The sequence below is a fragment of the Eurypyga helias genome, unplaced genomic scaffold, assembly GCF_000690775.1.
Source record: "Eurypyga helias isolate BGI_N326 unplaced genomic scaffold, ASM69077v1 scaffold16193, whole genome shotgun sequence".
Taxonomy (NCBI): Eukaryota; Metazoa; Chordata; class Aves; order Eurypygiformes; family Eurypygidae; genus Eurypyga; species Eurypyga helias.
In genome coordinates this window covers 40,141-58,176 of record NW_010243251.1, presented here as the reverse complement: position 1 = coordinate 58,176, position 18,036 = coordinate 40,141, and the positions used below count along the sequence as shown (strand labels likewise).

Below are 18,036 nucleotides of genomic sequence, written 5' to 3'. Positions count from 1 at the left end.
GTCTCCCTATTTAGTTTACCTGTATAGATGTGGCCAGGGGATATATAAAAAAAAGTAGCCAATAAGCCTGGAGTAAGTTTATACAGCAATAATGGAAAAAAAGAGGACATGGGGAGCTATAGGCCTGTCAGTCTCACCTCTGTGCCTGGCAAGGTCATGGAGCACATCCTCCTCAAAATCATGCTGAGGCACATGGAGAATTGACAGCCAGCATGGCTTCACCAAGGGCAGATCGTGCCTGACGAATATGGTGGCCTTCTACGGTGGGGTTACAACCTTGGTGGACAGAGGATGGGCAACAGATGTCATCTACCTGGACTTGTGCAAAGCGTTCGACACCGTCCCACATGACATCTTTTTCTCTTAATTGGAGAGGTGTGGATTTGACAGATGAACCGTTCAGTAGATAAAGAACTGGCTGGATGGTTGCACTCAGAGCATGGTGGTCAACGGCTCAATGTCTGAGTGGAGACCCATAACGAGATGCATTCCTCAGGGTCGGTGTTAGGACCTGTGCTGTTTAACATCTTTGTCGGTGACATGGATGACGGCATTGAGTGCACCCTCAGCAAGTTTGCCGACGACACCAAGCTGTGTGGCGCGGTCGACACGCTGGAGGGAAGGGATGCCATCCAGAGGGACCTGGACAGGCTGCAGAGGTGGACCGCTGCCCACCTCATGGAGTTCAACAAGGCCAAGTGCAAGGTCCTGCACCTGGGTTGGGGCAATCCTGAGCACAAGTACAGGCTGGGTGGAGAGTGGATAGAGAGCAGCTCTGAGGAGAAGGACTTGGGGGTACTGGTGGATGAAAAGCTGGACATGAACCAGCAGCGTGCACTGGCAGCCCAGACAGCCTTGCTTGCATTTCCCTGAGTGAACCTTTGGCTGTGTGACTGGTCTGATCTTCAGATCCAGCTGGAAAGACAAAAACTTCCTGCAAGACAATGTATACTCTTTTAAGTATTTAATTGCCAGGTTTTACAAGCAGTTTCAGCATGTACCTTAAAATGAAGCTAATCTTAATATAAGGCAAATTACTAAGAAAAATACGGGGACAAACTTGTTAGGAGTAACTGATTCCACTTTTATAATTCCATCTTATTTCCTCCTCTGTAAGAAATAATAACAAAAAAAGAGATAACATCATGTTTCTGTTTGCTGTAGGAGATTTGCATGGAAACCTAGATGATCTTTTGCTGATATTCTACAAGGTAAGTAGGCAGTTTGTGATGCAGCATTTTCACTTCTCAACTTGTTGTTAAGAACATGTATTTATGTCTGATAGACATATCACTGTATGTGGTGTGCATTTAACACACAAATGCTGGAACAATTTGAATGGTGTCTTTGTAGTAGCTTTTCCTTCTCTGTATCCTCCTGCTCACTTTGGAGGAGGAGATCCAGGATATCTTTCTCATCCTAAATGTTGAACTGGAGCATGAACCAAACCTTAAGATGGTACCTTGCAATGTCTCCAAAGTTCTGCCACTGTTTTATATTTCATATAGACTGAAGTCTTCTAAAACACACACTTCTAAAACACTACACCATGCATAATTTTGGCCCTCCAGAAAAAAAAGCAAAAGCTTTCATTTAGGCCTTCCATTGATACCTGCAAAGTGGTTTTTCTTATTATTTGTTTGCAGGAACCAAAAAAGAGTGCTACCTGTTTAAAAGCTTTTTAAGTCTTGGAAGCAATCAGATAGTCTGCACAAAACGGAAATACCTTGGGCACCCTTTACTTATCCTTGAACAGCTGCTCACTTTTTAATGTTAAAAACGCATAGCTCTCTTTTCCTGATGTGAAAAACATTAAGCTCCAGGCTGTCTTTTCCACAATTGTATATTTAACTGAAGATACGGGAAATTTTCTATGTTTAGTTTCACATTCATCTTTTCACCACCTTTCATTTAGCAGATACTCTCTTTGATTTGAGCTTTCCAGGGGAAAGGGTTTGTGTCTGATCCTTACACATTCATGTGCACTGAATAGGAACTGAAGTGGGCCGAACCAGGTGTTTAAATGATGTAATTCCTCCTGCTTCCAATTGTGTTACACTTTATCTGACACCTGCTAAATGGAAACTTGGTTGTTTTGCCCAAGTGCATGCCTGAAGCCTGTTCAAGTACAATCCTTTTTACAGAGTTCTGCTTTTGTTATTAATCAATCAGTGGCATTTAGCTGGCCCTTGGCTTGCAGTCTTTTAGCTGTTATTTTAATTAGACAATCTTCCTTTATGAAACTGGTATGAGAGTATGATACAGGTTGGTTTCGTACGCAAGACCTGGAATGGGAAAAAGAACTATTTTGAAGATAAATGCTTGGATATAGTTATATTTACAGCTGCAATCAGGCCGAATTTTACTCTTTTGGAGTAAACAGAAGATGATTCTTTTTCCCCTCTCTAATGGATTTTACAAAGAGGAAAATCTCTAAGCGAGGACTGATTTCAGTAAATTCAGAGCCAAAATTCCGCTGACTTCAGGCACTAGAGTTTACCCCCAGTCATTCTCTGTTAGGCAACTAGGGTAGTCAGTCCACCACACTGAATAAAATGGGCAAATATTTTGTCATTTCAAAGCAGTTGGGAAAACAGAAGCACACGATAGAGTTGCTTCGTTATTTAGAAATGGGAAAAAGAACTATTTTGAAGATAAATGCTTGGATATAGTTATATTTACAGCTGCAATCAGGCCGAATTTTACTCTTTTGGAGTAAACAGAAGATGATTCTTTTTCCCCTCCCTAATGGATTTATTTAGAAGCAGATTAAATGACACGGTATTTTGTGCCCCCTTGGAGCAGTTTACTCAGGTGAGCAGTGAACCCAGTCACCCTTTGGGACCCATTTTTTCCTGCTTCCCTAACTCTGTTTCAGTTGGATTTCTTCCTCCAAGTTGGTATGAACCACCCAGAACCTTAAACAAAAGGGTGCAATCCTAAACAGTGCCACGAAGTGCGTAGTGATCCCGGCTCTGCACAGAACTGAAATCCCCACTGAAGCGTTTCAGTGGCCTGCATGCAGCTCAGGTGCCTTGAGCGTGGGGCTCTGTTCGGGGAACTTGTATCACAGCACTTCCACAAACTGCCAGCAGCAAACACGTAGATAGCAATTGACAGCGTATCAACACAGTGTGGGTTGTAATAGTGGGGATAATTCTTCAACCTGCTTTGGGTGGGGCTAAGATAATTATTTCTTTCTCAATAGCCAGTTTGTAAGGTTCATTCAGTCCCTGCATTAATCTCCATGAAATTACAACATTTCAGGGAATTCCTTGAAACACCTGAATTTTAAATTATGAATTGCTAAATTAGATTGTTTAAGTGGGTGCTAGGGACAGAAATAGCCTGAAGCTGTAGAAAATGCAAACGACATATGGAAGTTAATTAATCACTAACCCAGCAGATACAGTAATGATGCCCAACAGCAAGTTGCTAATCATTAGAGGGTTTTGTTCACCTCTTTGACATGTCAGAGGCTGAAACAGCCTTTAATTTAGTTTTGCTTATTATTAGTCAAAACAACAGAAAAGGAAATAACAATTTTCCACAGGTGTGGAACAGAACTAAAATGTCACACTGAAGTTGGAAGTCCCAAACAAACGCTCATCTAAAACTCTTGAGTTGTGGGTAAGCTTTTCTAAAAGAAGAATGATGGAGTCTGGATAGTGCTCTGGTAGATCTGTCTTTCCATGAGGACTGCAGTTACAGGGTGGCTGTGTGTACACTGACAATCTGTTGGTGATTCGCATGCCTATCGGTTTTAAGGCAGAGCTTTTATTAATTCATCTTTCCAAGAGCTGCTTCTGAGTCTCTGCTGTCTGTTCCACTCCTGAAATCCGTACTTCCTTTTTTAAAACCACTACAGACCACTGCATTAGCAGCATCTCATAAATTGTCACTCTTGTGAGCACAGAGCAATCACATGCTTCTTCCACGTGAGCTTGGAGAGAGCTGGGGAGAGGCTATGGCAAAAACCAAGCAAACTCTACTTATAGCAGTCAGGACTGTGCCGCTGTGGGAATCAAGAGACCAGGATTCACTACCGCATTCCGACATAACAGCGTGGCACACTGAGCGGGACAAAATAGAGATTTCCTAATGGACTCAAACGTTTAATTGAATCTCTGGCCAAACCATGCATCCTGCAATAAACCTGCTGAGGCAGAACACCAGGGAATGCCACAGGAGCATAGGAAGTGCTGCAGACTGACGCAGTAGCTATATTCAGGAAGTGGGACGTCTTGCAATGCTGCCAAACCTGTTAAGAGTGGCTTCCACAGTTGTAAAGGGATTTTATAGATGCTATATTGATAATTCTTGTGCACACCGGTTGTGAAAACAGAGGTTTCCTTTTTCTGGCAAGTCAAAATTGAAATAATATTTCTGATACTCATGATTGGAAATGATGAAGCTACACATAATTGCTGCTATGCTTTCTGTAAGCTGATGGCACCCATTGACATGAGGATAACTAATCTAATGAAACACTATCAATTCACAATACCAGCTCTTGATAAGTCATAAAGCATTGCTCTTGATCTTCAGAAAAAATAGGGTAGGAAATACCTATATGCATAGCCTCTCAGGTTTGTGAGTGTTCAAGTGTATCTTTGCCCTGGGTGGGGGCAAAATGCAATGTGAGTAAAATCCAAGTTGTGCTTTCAGGATTTAAGCAACTGGGAACAAGTTTTTTTGAGAGTTCTGTAGTAAGATTTGATGTCCTCTGGACTAGTCCTAGTCTTTCTCTAGCGTTTTAGAAGCATACACTGCAAACAATGCAAATATATGAAATCAGTTTTCTTACTGTGTAAGAACTGTCAGACTTGTGTCAGAAGATCATTTTTCATGGATTTCTTGTCTTCTGTTCAAAATGAATGACTCCTATTTGCAAGTGCATAACTTCCTGGCAGCAGTTGCATTAACAGAAAAGTGTATTTTATTAGAAGAATAATGTTTCTATCGGTCCCTTTCAATTTAATTTAATAGGTAAAGGAAAGGTTTAGAGATGGCATCATAAGCAGAGATTATCTCTGATGGCTCATACAGGTTGTCTGGTATTTTTGTTGTAAAGCAGTGGAAGTAAAGAAACACTGCATTTTAGATCTCTCTGCTGTGCAGGGTTTTTTCATGTTTTCTAGGAATGTGATCTCGTTTGAAATACTATTTCCTTTATTAGAGTATCATGGAAGCATCTCTAAATGTTTTTGGTTTTGTTTTCTTCTGCAGAATGGTCTGCCTTCAGAACAAAACCCTTATGTCTTTAATGGTGATTTTGTTGACAGAGGGAAAAATTCTATGGAAATACTTATAATCCTGTTTGCATTTCTTCTTATCTACCCCAATGATTTACACTTGAATAGAGGAAACCATGAAGATTACATCATGAACCTGAGGTAGATTTTAAGGGATGGGGGGAGGGAGGGAGTAAATGGCCTTTCACTAGAAGTGTTTGAGCTTTTGAATGCTGCTTTGGCCACTGTGACACTAAAACAGAAATAAGGTTTTATTAGGTTTTCAGGTTTAGTTCTGCATCTTCAAGATGTGTGAGGGGGGCAAAGAACATCCTCATTACACACAGGCACACACATGGGAGTCTTGTCTCTGACCTAATCACAATCCATTGAAGTCAGTAAGCTTACTGGAGCTTCCAGAGTACCAGATTTGGGGAAAGGGTACAGATGGAAGGATTATATTGAAGTTAAAGCATTGGCATTTTCCACAACATAGCAGAAGACGTAATAGTATGCAGTGTAATGGAACCAGTAAACCAGGAGCTGGCTTAACTTTAGACTAAGATGTCACTTCCCAAACACAAGGGGTGGGTAAATATCCTTCTACGCTTCTACGCTGTGGAGGTCCTTTAGTTGAGAGGTGGCAGTCTACCCCATTGCAGGGACAGCTGAGACCCTGGTTTCTAATACAGGTATTTGTACTCAACTGTACAGCACTGCCAAGGGCGTGAGCACAGCCAGTGTCTCTGGCTGCAGTGAAAGTGTGACTTGCAGACAAAATCTTTCTCTCTCAGATGTGAGAAGAAGAACTCAGTCCTGGTCCCTACAATTCTCAGCTACTCCAGTAAGTCATCTGGTGACTTGAAGATGCCCCATCCCTGGATGTGTTCAAGGCCAGGCTGGATGTGGCTTTGAGCAACCTGGTCTAGTGCAGGGTGTCCCTGCCCAAGGCAGGGGGGTTGGAACTAGATGGTCTTTAAGGTCCCTTCCAACCCAAACCATTCTATGATTCTATGACTGACTGGTGGGTAACTGGTTGTACCCCTTCTGTCATTTGATGAGTGCACGCAAAATATATTGTTCTTTAGCCCAGGCATAAAACCAGGTTAGAGGCCCAGGTTCAAATCCTGTTAATGATCCATGTAAGAGAATCATCAGAAGTATCACATGATAGTTCCTTTTTCAGCACTTAATTTAAAAAAAATCCAGGAAACAAGGTCAGTTACTTTATCTACAAGGTAGGACAATTCCCATGAAAAATAGTGGAAAATGCTAAGTCTGTGATGGTATGGAGTGCAAAGATGCATTCCTGTGTATGGCTCTTTGCCAGGCATGTTGATTATCAGTGCTGCACACTGGTAAATTTGAAAGCTGAGAGTTAGGGTGTTGTGAAAATACCCACTGAATCAAGGATATCTTGGTGTTAACAGGACGAGGTATCAAAATTCTTGTCCCTTGTGGGGGGAAAAGACATGAGAGACAACACTGTCTAATAAAGTTGAGTGATTTAGAACCAAAACTCGGTGGAAATTTTGTGGCAATATTTGCCCATCCTCAGTTAGGTTCCTTTGAAGTTTCTTTATGGTATCTAAAAGGTAAAACTGCTAAGCTATTTCATTTAGATGGGCAAAAGGCCACTTAATAATTATTGGTCTGGATTCTGTTCCTGGTCTCTTGTATGTACAAGAAATCAGCTTAACGTAATTCTTGAGACTGAGCAGAAGAAACCACGTTTAAACAGGGGTAAGACAGACTGGCAGGAGAAAAAGAGGAATAGAAAAATTCTACAAATGCTATAGAAAATCGTGCAGAAGGGACACATGGAAAACTAGTTCACGATGTTCTGTTTTCAGATATGGCTTCACAAAAGAAGTTTCAAAGAAGTACAAGGTGAGATTCCTCTTCCTTCCCCTGTATATTCTTTGTAGCCTTGCACATGCAAAATGAAACCTGTGTAAACAAGGAAACTTCCAACCAATTTATTTAGGTGTAGTACAGAATGACTTTAGCAATGTAGTTGAAATTATTTTGGATTTTCAGTGGCATAACTGGCAAAACAATTTTAAGTGCTAGCCTTTTATGCTCAGAGATCTGTGGGATGAAATAAATAACATTCATAAGGCCACTCAAGAACACAGGAAGAGGTGAGCGTGAAAGAAAACTGAAATGCTGTAGAGACAATCAAGTGGCCTGAAGTAATAGTTGGGACACGTTTGTCAGTGTTGCAGTTCGGGCTGTCGCCTGGACAGGACTGTTCATACAGACTGTGCCAGACACTTCAGCGAAATCTTGAACTTAGAAGGAACAGAATCTGCCAGAAATAGGACCTAATACAGGAGTGTGTTTTACAGGACCACGGGAAACAGATTTTGTGTCTTCTGCGTGAAGTCTTTAGCTGGCTTCCCCTCGCCACTATAGTTGATAGCAAAGTTCTTATCCTACACGGAGGGATTTCAGACACCACAGATTTGGATTTCCTGAATACACTTGAGAGAAATAAGGTAAGAGGTCATATGCATGTACGGATAATTTTGTTTTCCTTAAAAAATTTAGCAGTAGAAACGCTAAGACCAAGTTGTTTGCATTAAGAAAGGAAATGGCTGCTGTATAAAGCACGTCAGGCAAAAAAGAGTCATTTTCCTTCAGTTTTTAGGAAGGAAGGTGTGAGAGCTGATTGTTTTGCAGCTGTAAAATGACATGGGTCTTTGGACTTTAAAATAGCTAAAAACGCTTTAGATACCTCTTTCCTGCAGTGATGATGCATTAGCCAGAAAGTATAAAGAGTAGGTAATTCTGAGGCATTTCTAACCACTTTAGAAATACTACAACCTAGCCACATCTTTTTAGCACTGCCTTTTGTCCTCGGGCTGTGCTTCTGCCATCCGGTGTGGGGGGAAGTTCTCCACCTGTGAGGTGCTTCTTTGGCAGCAGCTGAGCTTTGTGCATGTGGGAGAGCCTTTCCGGGATCAAACTTCAGGACTTGAGGAAACAGAAACTATTACTTTTCAGGGATGTAGAAGACAGAAACATCTTCTTTTGTTTGTTTGCTTTTTAAGAAGTGGTGAGCAAACACAGCTCTTTCAAATCAGTAGAAAATGGTGTGAGGTTTGGAAAACTAAACTTAGATGTCTCCTTGTGAGTGGGGTGCTTAGGTTCCTTATAATAAAAGGAGATCTAGGAGATGTGGTGGAGATCCAGATTTTGTAATTGTTCAAACATAGATCTCTAATGCCGTTTGTGGAAGCATCCTGTAGCTGAGGGATGTCCCCTCTGGCTGCTTCTGGAGAAAGTCGTCTTCGCAGGTCTCCTCCCCCAGTCTTCTTCAGGTCTGGTTCATTATCTGCCCACCTCACACTAACTCACAGACATGGTAGAGCATCCCAGAAGGCATAAGATACCTATGTTTAAGCGACCTTGTGTGCCTTGTCATTAGTGCCTGAGGAATCTAGAGCTATTTCTCTCATCCTCATGTTTTCTAATAGAGAAATAAATGCTTTACAGGACAGTCAGGTGTATCTCTGTTTCCTAAAGGTGTGAAAAAGGGCAATGAATACTTTTGGTCATTGGAGTCTAGGCTCTGTTGGCTATATCACTGTACACTATAACTGGGTGCCTAACTACAGATGTGGGTGTCTTAACTGTGAGCTCAGTTCTGCCCAGGCTTTCACCAAGGCTGAGCTGAACCTGTTACTGATGCAGTCTGTGAAACGCAGAATTAACAGGTCAGAGTTGCTGCCACGGGAGAACGTTGCTAATGAGACACGTGCAGGCCACAACTCAGGGCAGCATCACTCAAGGCCAACTGACGTATTTTAATTGGTACAGCCAACAACTGACAGGTCTCAGAGTCTGGTCAGTGCCCTGGGGAATAACCCTGTGGTTTGCATTTTGGTTTGCATCAGTCCTTTTCTTTGTTAATGTGTAGAATTGGGTGTGTGTGTGCGTGCTTTTTGTTCAAAAAATGTGCTTGAATGAGAAAATTTCAAATGAGAAGAAAAGATACTCCCTGGAGAAGAGTCGGTAGTAATGGGCATTCATGGAGCCATAGCACACAGCTCCAAAAAAGCAAATGCCCATGCATATTAGAGGAGGTTGATTTAACAACAAAAGGGCCTGATGTAATAATTAATTGATCGATTTAACTGTTATCCTCCTGTTATTCCATTTATTTTAGCCTAATTAACTTAGCAGCATGCTACTGTATCAGAGCGGTAGTGAGTGCTGTTCCATCCTCAGTCAGGGAGACCTGTGTATTTTCAGTGTCCAGTGCAGACACTTAAGTGTCTGCCCTGTGCCCAAACCGTACTTGCTGTATAGTGAGACCTTGTGGTTTGCATGAGTCTGTGTGTCTTGGTAAGAATAGGAGAGCAGCTCTGAAGAGACTGGCCACTGATAGGCAGAAAGCAAAATTGCTGCAAGTGCCAGACACCTATAGCTTCCACTAAACCTGTGAGTTTGGGATGTTATGAGAGTTCAGTATTGAGTACAGGAAACGGGAACTGATGTGCTTTCCGGCTGACATCTCTGTATCATCTTTATGTTCTGGTAACTCCTTCAATTTTGTTTTTGTTTAAGTTGAAGTCTTTGATGCGGCCACCGAAGTCAGTGACAGATAGACAGGACCAAGTGAAGGAGAATATTCCCACCACCAGACCCAGTAAACACATTGCCAACCAGAACGTTGCAGGGAAAAGGCAACGCATCTCTTCATCGGGCTCCACTGAGCCTTCAGGCTCAAATTTGCCTCCAGACCCCGCCCTGAAGGAATGGAAACAAGTAAGTGAAACCAAAGACGGGCTGATAGGGAGCCCCTCCTGCACAAACCCGGCAGGCGCTCTGTTCAGGCACTACATTTGACTCTAAGGGAACTGTCTCTTAATAAGAAACCCATCATTCTGGGTAGTGTACTAGCCAGCTATTAGTTATTTAGGATGCTTTTTGTAGACCTGGTAATAAAGGCTTGTGATTTTAGACCTTACAAGTACAACTTACCCACTGTTTTCTTAGCCGCTAGGAGGAGGACGCTGGTCGCTATGAGGTGTGTTTGCGTGCCCTCATGTGGTTGGATCTGTTGGTACTTACGTGGTTGTCTCTAAATAGGTCACACTTTGCAGTTGTCGGCGACAGCGAGAAGCTTGTTTTTTCGACTGTGGTTTTGGCAGCTGAATGCTGATACTGTCAAAAAAACACCCAACTCTGACACTTACCGTCTGAGTACTCAAGAGTGGGAATTTTTTGTCCTCTGGCTGTTCATTTCGTCATACTGTAATTTAATAAATCGTGACAATTTGAAAAGTTTAATTTGCGCAGCAATTTAGAAGCCCAATGTTGAGTTGTGTATGTTTATTTTTCTGAGCTTCTCTTCAGACAGCTGCTTTAGGGACATGCACTTTTGGTTTGCTTCTTGAGAAGCAAATCTGGCTCTGAAAACGTGATTTCCCAAGATACATATCTGACCTACAAACTAATGTAATGGGCACAAGCAACTCCTCAAATTCCCCCAGATAGCCAAGCGTCCACTGATCCTGCTCACAAATGTGAAGTGGAACATGTTAGTGTGAACCTTGTCCAGTGAGGTTTAAACAAACACATTTTTGCCTAATGTTTGCTGCTGACTAGAATTATTAGGTTGGGTGACTTTAAACCATGATAATTCATCCTCGTATCTGTAAAATCTTGGTTTGAGACATGAGCTAGCCCAGGACAAAGTCAAAGGCAACTCTTGTGTTTAGAACAGGCAGTCCCACGCTTGGTTTAGGTAAAACCACCCATCTCTGTTGTTATCTGGTCTGTGCTGGGAAACAGAAAATGCCTACATGCAAAGGCAGCAGCTATTGCACTCTCTGAGATAGCCCAGGTACCAGGTACCATTCCTGATGCGCCTGCCCGAGTCTGGAAACTTCAGCTGTAAAATAGGTATATTTCTGAAAGAGTATTTAATCTGAAAAAGGTCATCCAGAATCTAGATAATGTTTCTTAAGAAAAGAAGCACAAAAGTTTCAAGCCCAATGCTGAATGCCCTGCTGAAGGGAAGAAAACATGAGGCCTACTTGCTAGCTCAGATGTGTTTTCTCCCTGTACTGTGGGGCCCTTGCCATGGCAGTACATTAGCCATAGCCTGTCAGCCCTCACCTGCTACCAGTCCTCAGTTGCTGGAGTTTGCTATTTACAGATCCTTGACATTCTCTGGAGTGATCCAAGAAGCCAAAATGGCTGTACACCGAACAAGTGCCGAGGAGGAGGTTGTTACTTTGGCCCTGATGTCACTGCCAAGCTGTTTGAAAGGTATAATCTGAAGATGCTCATCAGGTCTCATGAATTTAAGCCAGAAGGTTATGAGATCAGTCATGATGGGAAGGTAAGATGCTTCCATGTAGAACAGAATTCTCCTGTGAATTTCACAGGCAAATCTGCAGTAGATTTGTCTGCAAAGTTAACTAAAAACACGAGTGACTTCTTAAAAATGGGTTTGAGAAAACTGTGTGCTAGATAGGTGTTACAATGAATTGTGGACTTCTGACAGACAAAATTCCTTACAGCTCCAGGGAGTAGGGACTGGCTTATTACTCATGTGAAAACAAACCAACAACCAACAGAATCCCTGAGGAGGGTTATGTGTAAATACAGTGCAAGAGACGCTCTAAGGCTCTAGAAGCCTTTTAGCTTCATCATTTCTCTTCTGGCCCTGCTTTCTGACGTGCTGTATCAGAAGGCCAGCAAGGATCCTGAAAACCAGGGCAATCTTAGAAAGAGGTTTCTGTTTAATGCCATGTTAAACACTGCCCTCTGAACTGAAGCCTTCCTATGGCAGGCCAAAAATACAGGCCTGGAGCTCTGACTCGAAAACTGCAAGCAATTTGGTGGACGACATAGTTGTTGATCCCTGTTTTTATGCACAGACACTTCGTTTTGTAACCTGCATGTTTGTCTCAGATCAGTTTCATAAATCAGCCCCAAGGAGTTTTCTAGCCAACCCGTTTTTGTTTCCTATGATTAGGTTATCACTATATTTTCTGCTTCTAACTATTACGAAGAGGGGAGCAACCGGGGAGCATACATCAAACTGAATCCTGAACTGATCCCTCGGTTCGTACAGTATCGAGTCAGCAAGCACACACGCAGGCAGAATCTTCAGGAGAGGTAAAGCTCTGCGTTGTATGCAGTGAGCGTATATGCACTTAGCATACACGAATCTATACTTCGACTGGATAATTTAATAGGCACCTATTTTCCTTGGTTTTCTCCTTTACAATTGCAAATTTAATACAGTGGCCAAAACATGTTCTAAGTACTCCAACTTGGTTTCCAGAGAAACTCCCAAAGGTAATTAGACGTGGTAAGCGGTTAGAACAGACAATTGTCAGGGACTCGTAAAGGGCCTGCGCCTGTCTGTCACGTCTGCTTTGAGGCTGCAGCGTTAATCTGCACAAATCCTGTTATGAATGAGTCCAAAAAGTTTATCATCACAGCTTTGCCAGGCCTAGCACTGTGGTCAGATTTACTGAAGCAAAGCAGCTTAGAATTACCTGCATAAACTAGATTATCTCCTAAATTCAGATTATTCTTATGGGCCTTTGTTTGTTTTGTTGGTTTGGGTTTCCCCCCCCACACACACTGTTGTCTCTTGGTGACCCTAAACATACAACATGTTAAAGGATACAAGAATTTGATAATGAATGTTGAAAAGCATAAGGTGCTAGAGGATTTAAATCCTTTAATGACCTGCTCTGTGTCTTTTTCCACCTAGGGTGGGTACAATTGAGTCATCTGCCTTAAAGTCCTTACGAGAGAAGATTTATGCTCACAGGTCTGAACTCACTAGTGCTTTTGCGCAGTATGACCTCAACGGCACAGGTAACACTACCTCTCTGTCCAGCTGCCACCACAGGGAAAACAGCTTCCACATGTGTGTGGATGCAGAGGGGACAAACCCTACGGAGAAATGCCCTGCCTGCCAGTGTAAGGCTGGAGGGCAGCAGAGGCTGGCTGATCTTAGGTTCTTCCTGCCCACAGGGCAGGATAGGTGTTAAGAAGCTCTTAGCCTCAGAAAACAACTTGAGGGGATGAAGCTTTAAGTAGGTAGAAGAAAATAACTGAAACACATGGGCAAACAAGGAAATGGTGTTTGTTGTGGGGCAGAGACTTTGGGCAGGCAAATCCAGCTCCAGAACCCAAGTGAACCTAACCTTTACTTAGGGATGTCTTCAGATGGCAGACAGGAAATCGAAGTCTCAGGTGAGGGGGAACTGGTCTCCTTCTGTCTGAGTGAAGTTGACTGGCTATGCTGCCAGGAGACACGCCACGCTCACTCTTCAGCTGAAGAAAAGTCGGTGGTAAATTGATACCTGAACGTTTTACATAGGAGCAAGGAGTTAGTGGTTTCTAGCACAGATACAACTTTTCCTCATGATGGCTTCTCACTTGACTGGGTTGCCAACGGTGTCCCTAAAAGGGCAATCAGTAAGTGATGGTACTGGTTTTTTGCCCATCAAACAGCTGCATAACATATTTCCTTGTTGCATTTCCAGCAACGTAGGTCTCTCTAGCTGCAGCTCCACTCAAATCTGATGTACTCTTCTTGGCATTAAAAAAAAAAAAAAAAAAAGGCATTAAAACACACTGGACATCATAATAGCATCACAAAGTTGTTGAGGTTGGAAGGGACCTTTGGAAATGTCTAGTCCAACCCTGCTGCTCACTGTTAGAAGGGTTTTTATCCCCAGGTTAGGAGAAAATGTTTATATTTTGCAACAGTTTTTAAAAATGGCAGATGGCATGCTGGTGATTGATGTGTTCTCTGCCACGTGCCGCTTGTAACCATGAACTGACCCCTTCTGGCAGGCAAGATTTCTGTCAATGACTGGGCTGCGGCGATGGAGTCTGTCCTACAGCTGGAACTGCCCTGGAGGATGCTGCGGTCTCAGCTAGCACAGACGAACCCAGACGGAGAAGTTGACTTCATGTCATGTTTTTACGATTTGAAAATAGGTCAACCTAATAAAGAGGTAAGGAGGAAAAAACGCTTCTTTGCAAATCTGGGAGGAACAGCTTTTGGTGCAACTCGAGGCGTAAGACAGTGGTTTCGCCAATCAGGTAGACAGCTCCAGCTGAATTAGTTGCTGAGCTTCCTTTTATAGTCACTGGAGGGAAATGAGCACTGTTGGGGTACGAATCATCATTCCCTGCTAAGGTAGATGCTTAAAATAGGCTGGATGAATCACATGCTAGAACTGCTTCTTACTTTCCGTTGGCTCTCAAGGGCGTTTAGATAACGTAGCTGGGGAGATGTGACAAAACCTACCCAAAGCACTCAACCCTCGCTCATTGAGAGGAGCTTTTCAGATGCGCTTCAGAGCCAACTCAGGCCCCTGCAGGAGGGAGTCGCATTTGTAGGTGGACTTTTAGATGTCTGATGGTCACCCAGGTCTCTTCTCCAGAGCCAGTTATTACCGAGTGGCCGCACAGCACTTTGGTGCTTCACTGTCCCCATCTTTTACCTGAGCAGCAGGATCCATTCACTTAGGTACAGTGAAAGCTTTGTATGAGTGTGCAGCATGCTCCCTAGATATCCATATTTCCACAAATAATTGCTGAAGGTAGGAGGTGTGAAGGGCTCCTTCCCCCATGCCCCACCATCTGAAAATGACAGGTTTTAGCTGATTATCTGTCAGGGCAAGACACAAAGTATCATTCTGGGGAACTTGAGCATAAGGATCTTTTTTTAAACATTTGAGAAGTTAAACAGGGAACATAGATTGGGGTAGCACACATTCTGTTGGTTAGACTCAGACCAAGGTCTGAACAGTTTTCCTGTGTGGGATTTCAAAACCAGGTTCAGCCAGCTCTGGTGGAAACACTGTGCAGATACAGAAAGGATCTGGAGATCATCTTTAACATCATCGACAAAGATCACTCAGGTAAGTCAAGGTAACTTCACTGTACCCGCTCTAGGAAGCCTGTACTAGCTATCTTTCCCCACTGCATTTCTTCCTTAAGCCTTCTAAACATAGAGGAACCAGAGGTGATGTCATTTTTTTACTTCAGTGAAGACTAATTTAAGCAGTCAGGCTGTCACCATATAAGGGACAGCTCACAGGGCCTAACTTGAGAAAAAATTCACACATATCCCCTCTCCTGTACTGGCTTCACTCTTTTGGGGGCTTTTTCTCCTTCCACTCTCACTCAGTATTTACTGCCTTCTCAGTTCCACTGCTGAAAGCATTAGGTCGTTAAACCAAACTAAAAATGTCCTTCACTTACGCTCAAGCTACAGTAGGCAGGTAACTTCCTTGCAGCGAAGGAGTGCGCACGCATGTACGTAGGAGGGGGGAAATGGCACTGGAAAAAAGCCATCATCTGCTGTCTGTCTCCTTTAGGCTTGATTTCTTTTGAGGAGTTTGGCCAGACATGGAAGCTCTTCACTTCTCACCTGGGCATCGATGTGTATGACGAGTCCCTCGACAAGTTAGTCCTCAGCATAGACCACAACAAAGATGGCCACATTGACTTCAGTGAATTTTTAGAGGCCTTTCACGTGGTTCACAGACTAGAGAAAAAGGCAAACTCATGAGAAGGCAGCAGTTCTTGGGGCTGTCTTGGAAACTCACCGTCCTGTTGTTAGTGCTAAGCAGTCTGGGAAACCTACTTCCAGACTGACAGACAATAAACAGGCGGCTCGATGAGGTAAGCATTGCGGTCACTGTGTAAGCCTTTATTTAGCCCCTGCCAGTACTGAGACAGGAGATGACACCCCACTACTTACAGCATGACCGTGTCACTGCCACGTCAGCACCTTACAGTTTATCCCCATCCCTGGTGGCATCTCCCCGTCAATCCAACCTGTGTACACTGCCAAGGCACCCACAGCCCCACCGGAAGAGAAACTGGTATGCTGCTTTCACCCATTCCTAGTGACGGCTGAGAAACAGCACTGATGACCACAAGGAACATATCAGACCCTCCTTGGAGTTGGAACGGGCGCAATGGAGCCTGCTATCCTAGGCTGTCCAATCCAGGAGAGAAAGCAGGGAAGAACCACTATCTAGTTAAAACAGGTAGTTCTGCATTTAATCCTACTCTTCGCATGATGCAGTGAAATCGAAACATTCCAGGCCACTATCTATCCTCCTCGAAGTTTACAGACAGTGGATGAAAGGCATTTACGCTTGCACTACATTTCCTCTTGCCACTGGTTGCTTTTCCCTAGATGTGTGGGGATTTGGAGCTAACACACAGTTCTAACCCCAGGACGTGAATGCTAAATCCCTGGCATGTTAACGTAATGTACGACAGATCACAAAATAAAGCTCTGGCTTTCCCAGCGATGCAAGGGTGGCGTCTTTTTGCCTTCATTCTGGTATCCTGCACGTGTCAGAGTACAACACGCTTTTCCCAAAGCTTAACTGGAGTTCTTTAAAACAAAGAGATGACTGTGAACACAACAGTTAACCAATTTTGATGCTAGCAAACCTAGATATTCTCGCATGGAGTTAAGCATAAATTCCTTACCAAGTAAATTGAGAAACGCTGAAACAGTTTTTGGAACACAGCAAGATGTAAGAGTGCAGTGCTCTCGGCGTCCCCCCAAACTCCAAACCTACGGTATTCCTGTTCCTGCACGTTCCACCCCGTCCGCTCCTGTCAGGGAGAGCGGGAGACCAGGACCTCACACTGAAAGCAACACACAGGTGTAAAACGAAGCGCAGCCAGGCGAGGAATGATTTGAAACCAGTGCTGCCTATCTCAGCCTTGACAACTGCAGTCTGCACAGACTGCTCTTGGGTAAGCAAAGGTTCCAGCCAGCCCGTCACAGAGAAAGCAAAGCTAAGTAGCTCGTTTTTTATTTAGTAACAGTGCTGAAAGTACCAAAAAAAGGCCCCCTTCACAGTTTATCATCACAGAACGTAACAGCAGCCCAAGCTTAAGGTACCATGGTCTTTCTTAAGTATAATTTTCTACAATTAAATACAAAATACTTTCCCAGAAGCATGACAGACTTACGAATAAACACACACACACTGCTGTCACCTCAGGAGGGGGAAAAGAAAAACCTTTAATAGTGCAAACAAAATTCACAGCAAAACTTTAATGGCGTTAGGAATAGTGAGCCTCTGTGTTTAGCATGCGTTTATTCTGACCTATGGACTGTCAGGATTGGTCCCACCTTATTCCAGTGGAGCGCAGTGACAAAAAGGCTCCACCTCAGATAGCCAAACACCACTCTGTGTGGCAGGATCTTGCTTCCTACCATCAGTTTCCTCACTGTGGGTGCGCAGCAACAAGGTGGAACAGGACAGCCACCACCCCTCTGGAAGAAAGGATGAAACCAGGGTGTGGAACACAATGTGGGAGCTCAGGAACGTGGCTGACAGCCTCCAGCTCTGATGTCCCGCTGACAACAGGCTCCTGAGGCTAACGAGCAGGAAACTGAAAGATGCTCCCCTCCAGGGATGGCTTCCCCAGAGGGGATGTCCAGGTGAGGTGGCAAGGCAGTGCTTCACTTGGCAGGCTGCAGGAAGGGGCTCTGGGGATGCAGTACTGCAGCGTGAGAGGAGCCAAGCCAGCCAGCCAGAAAAGGGAATGGCCCACCCTGCCAGCAGCACACAGGAGCTCCTTACCCCTGACAGAAAAAGGGAGGTGGCAGGGGGGCGTAACTGTGAACCATGCAATCCCAGGAATACAAGCCACTCCAGGCTAAAAGTGGAAGAGCCCACTTGTACTTCAATCTAAACTGTTCCAGCAGAAGCTCTTCTTCTGTAACACCCCCCACCCCCAACTTTTTTATCCCAGAGTTCTATGCAGT

The 18,036-nt window shown here is 43.7% G+C and overlaps 1 protein-coding gene across 1 annotated transcript; it reads left to right on the top strand.

The window, feature by feature from the left end:
* The first annotated feature begins 1,145 nt into the window (after positions 1 to 1,145).
* Positions 1,146 to 15,804, top strand: PPEF1 (protein phosphatase, EF-hand calcium binding domain 1). The gene is made up of 11 exons (XM_010149347.1): positions 1,146 to 1,211; positions 5,230 to 5,396; positions 7,088 to 7,124; positions 7,586 to 7,735; positions 9,810 to 10,010; positions 11,407 to 11,592; positions 12,232 to 12,374; positions 12,982 to 13,088; positions 14,076 to 14,239; positions 15,067 to 15,151; positions 15,611 to 15,804. The coding sequence occupies exons 1-11, from the start codon at positions 1,146 to 1,148 to the stop codon at positions 15,802 to 15,804; spliced, it is 1,500 nt and encodes a 499-aa protein (XP_010147649.1).
* The last annotated feature ends 2,232 nt before the right edge of the window (positions 15,805 to 18,036 follow it).

Bases quoted from the DNA above. Each gene is read 5' to 3' on its own strand.
- PPEF1 (XM_010149347.1), top strand. From the start codon at position 1,146: ATGTTTCTGTTTGCTGTAGGAGATTTGCATGGAAACCTAGATGATCTT. The intron at 10,011-11,406 runs GTAAGTGAAACC...TGCTATTTACAG, and splicing joins CCCTGAAGGAATGGAAACAA to ATCCTTGACATTCTCTGGAG. The intron at 13,089-14,075 runs GTAACACTACCT...CCCTTCTGGCAG, and splicing joins GTATGACCTCAACGGCACAG to GCAAGATTTCTGTCAATGAC.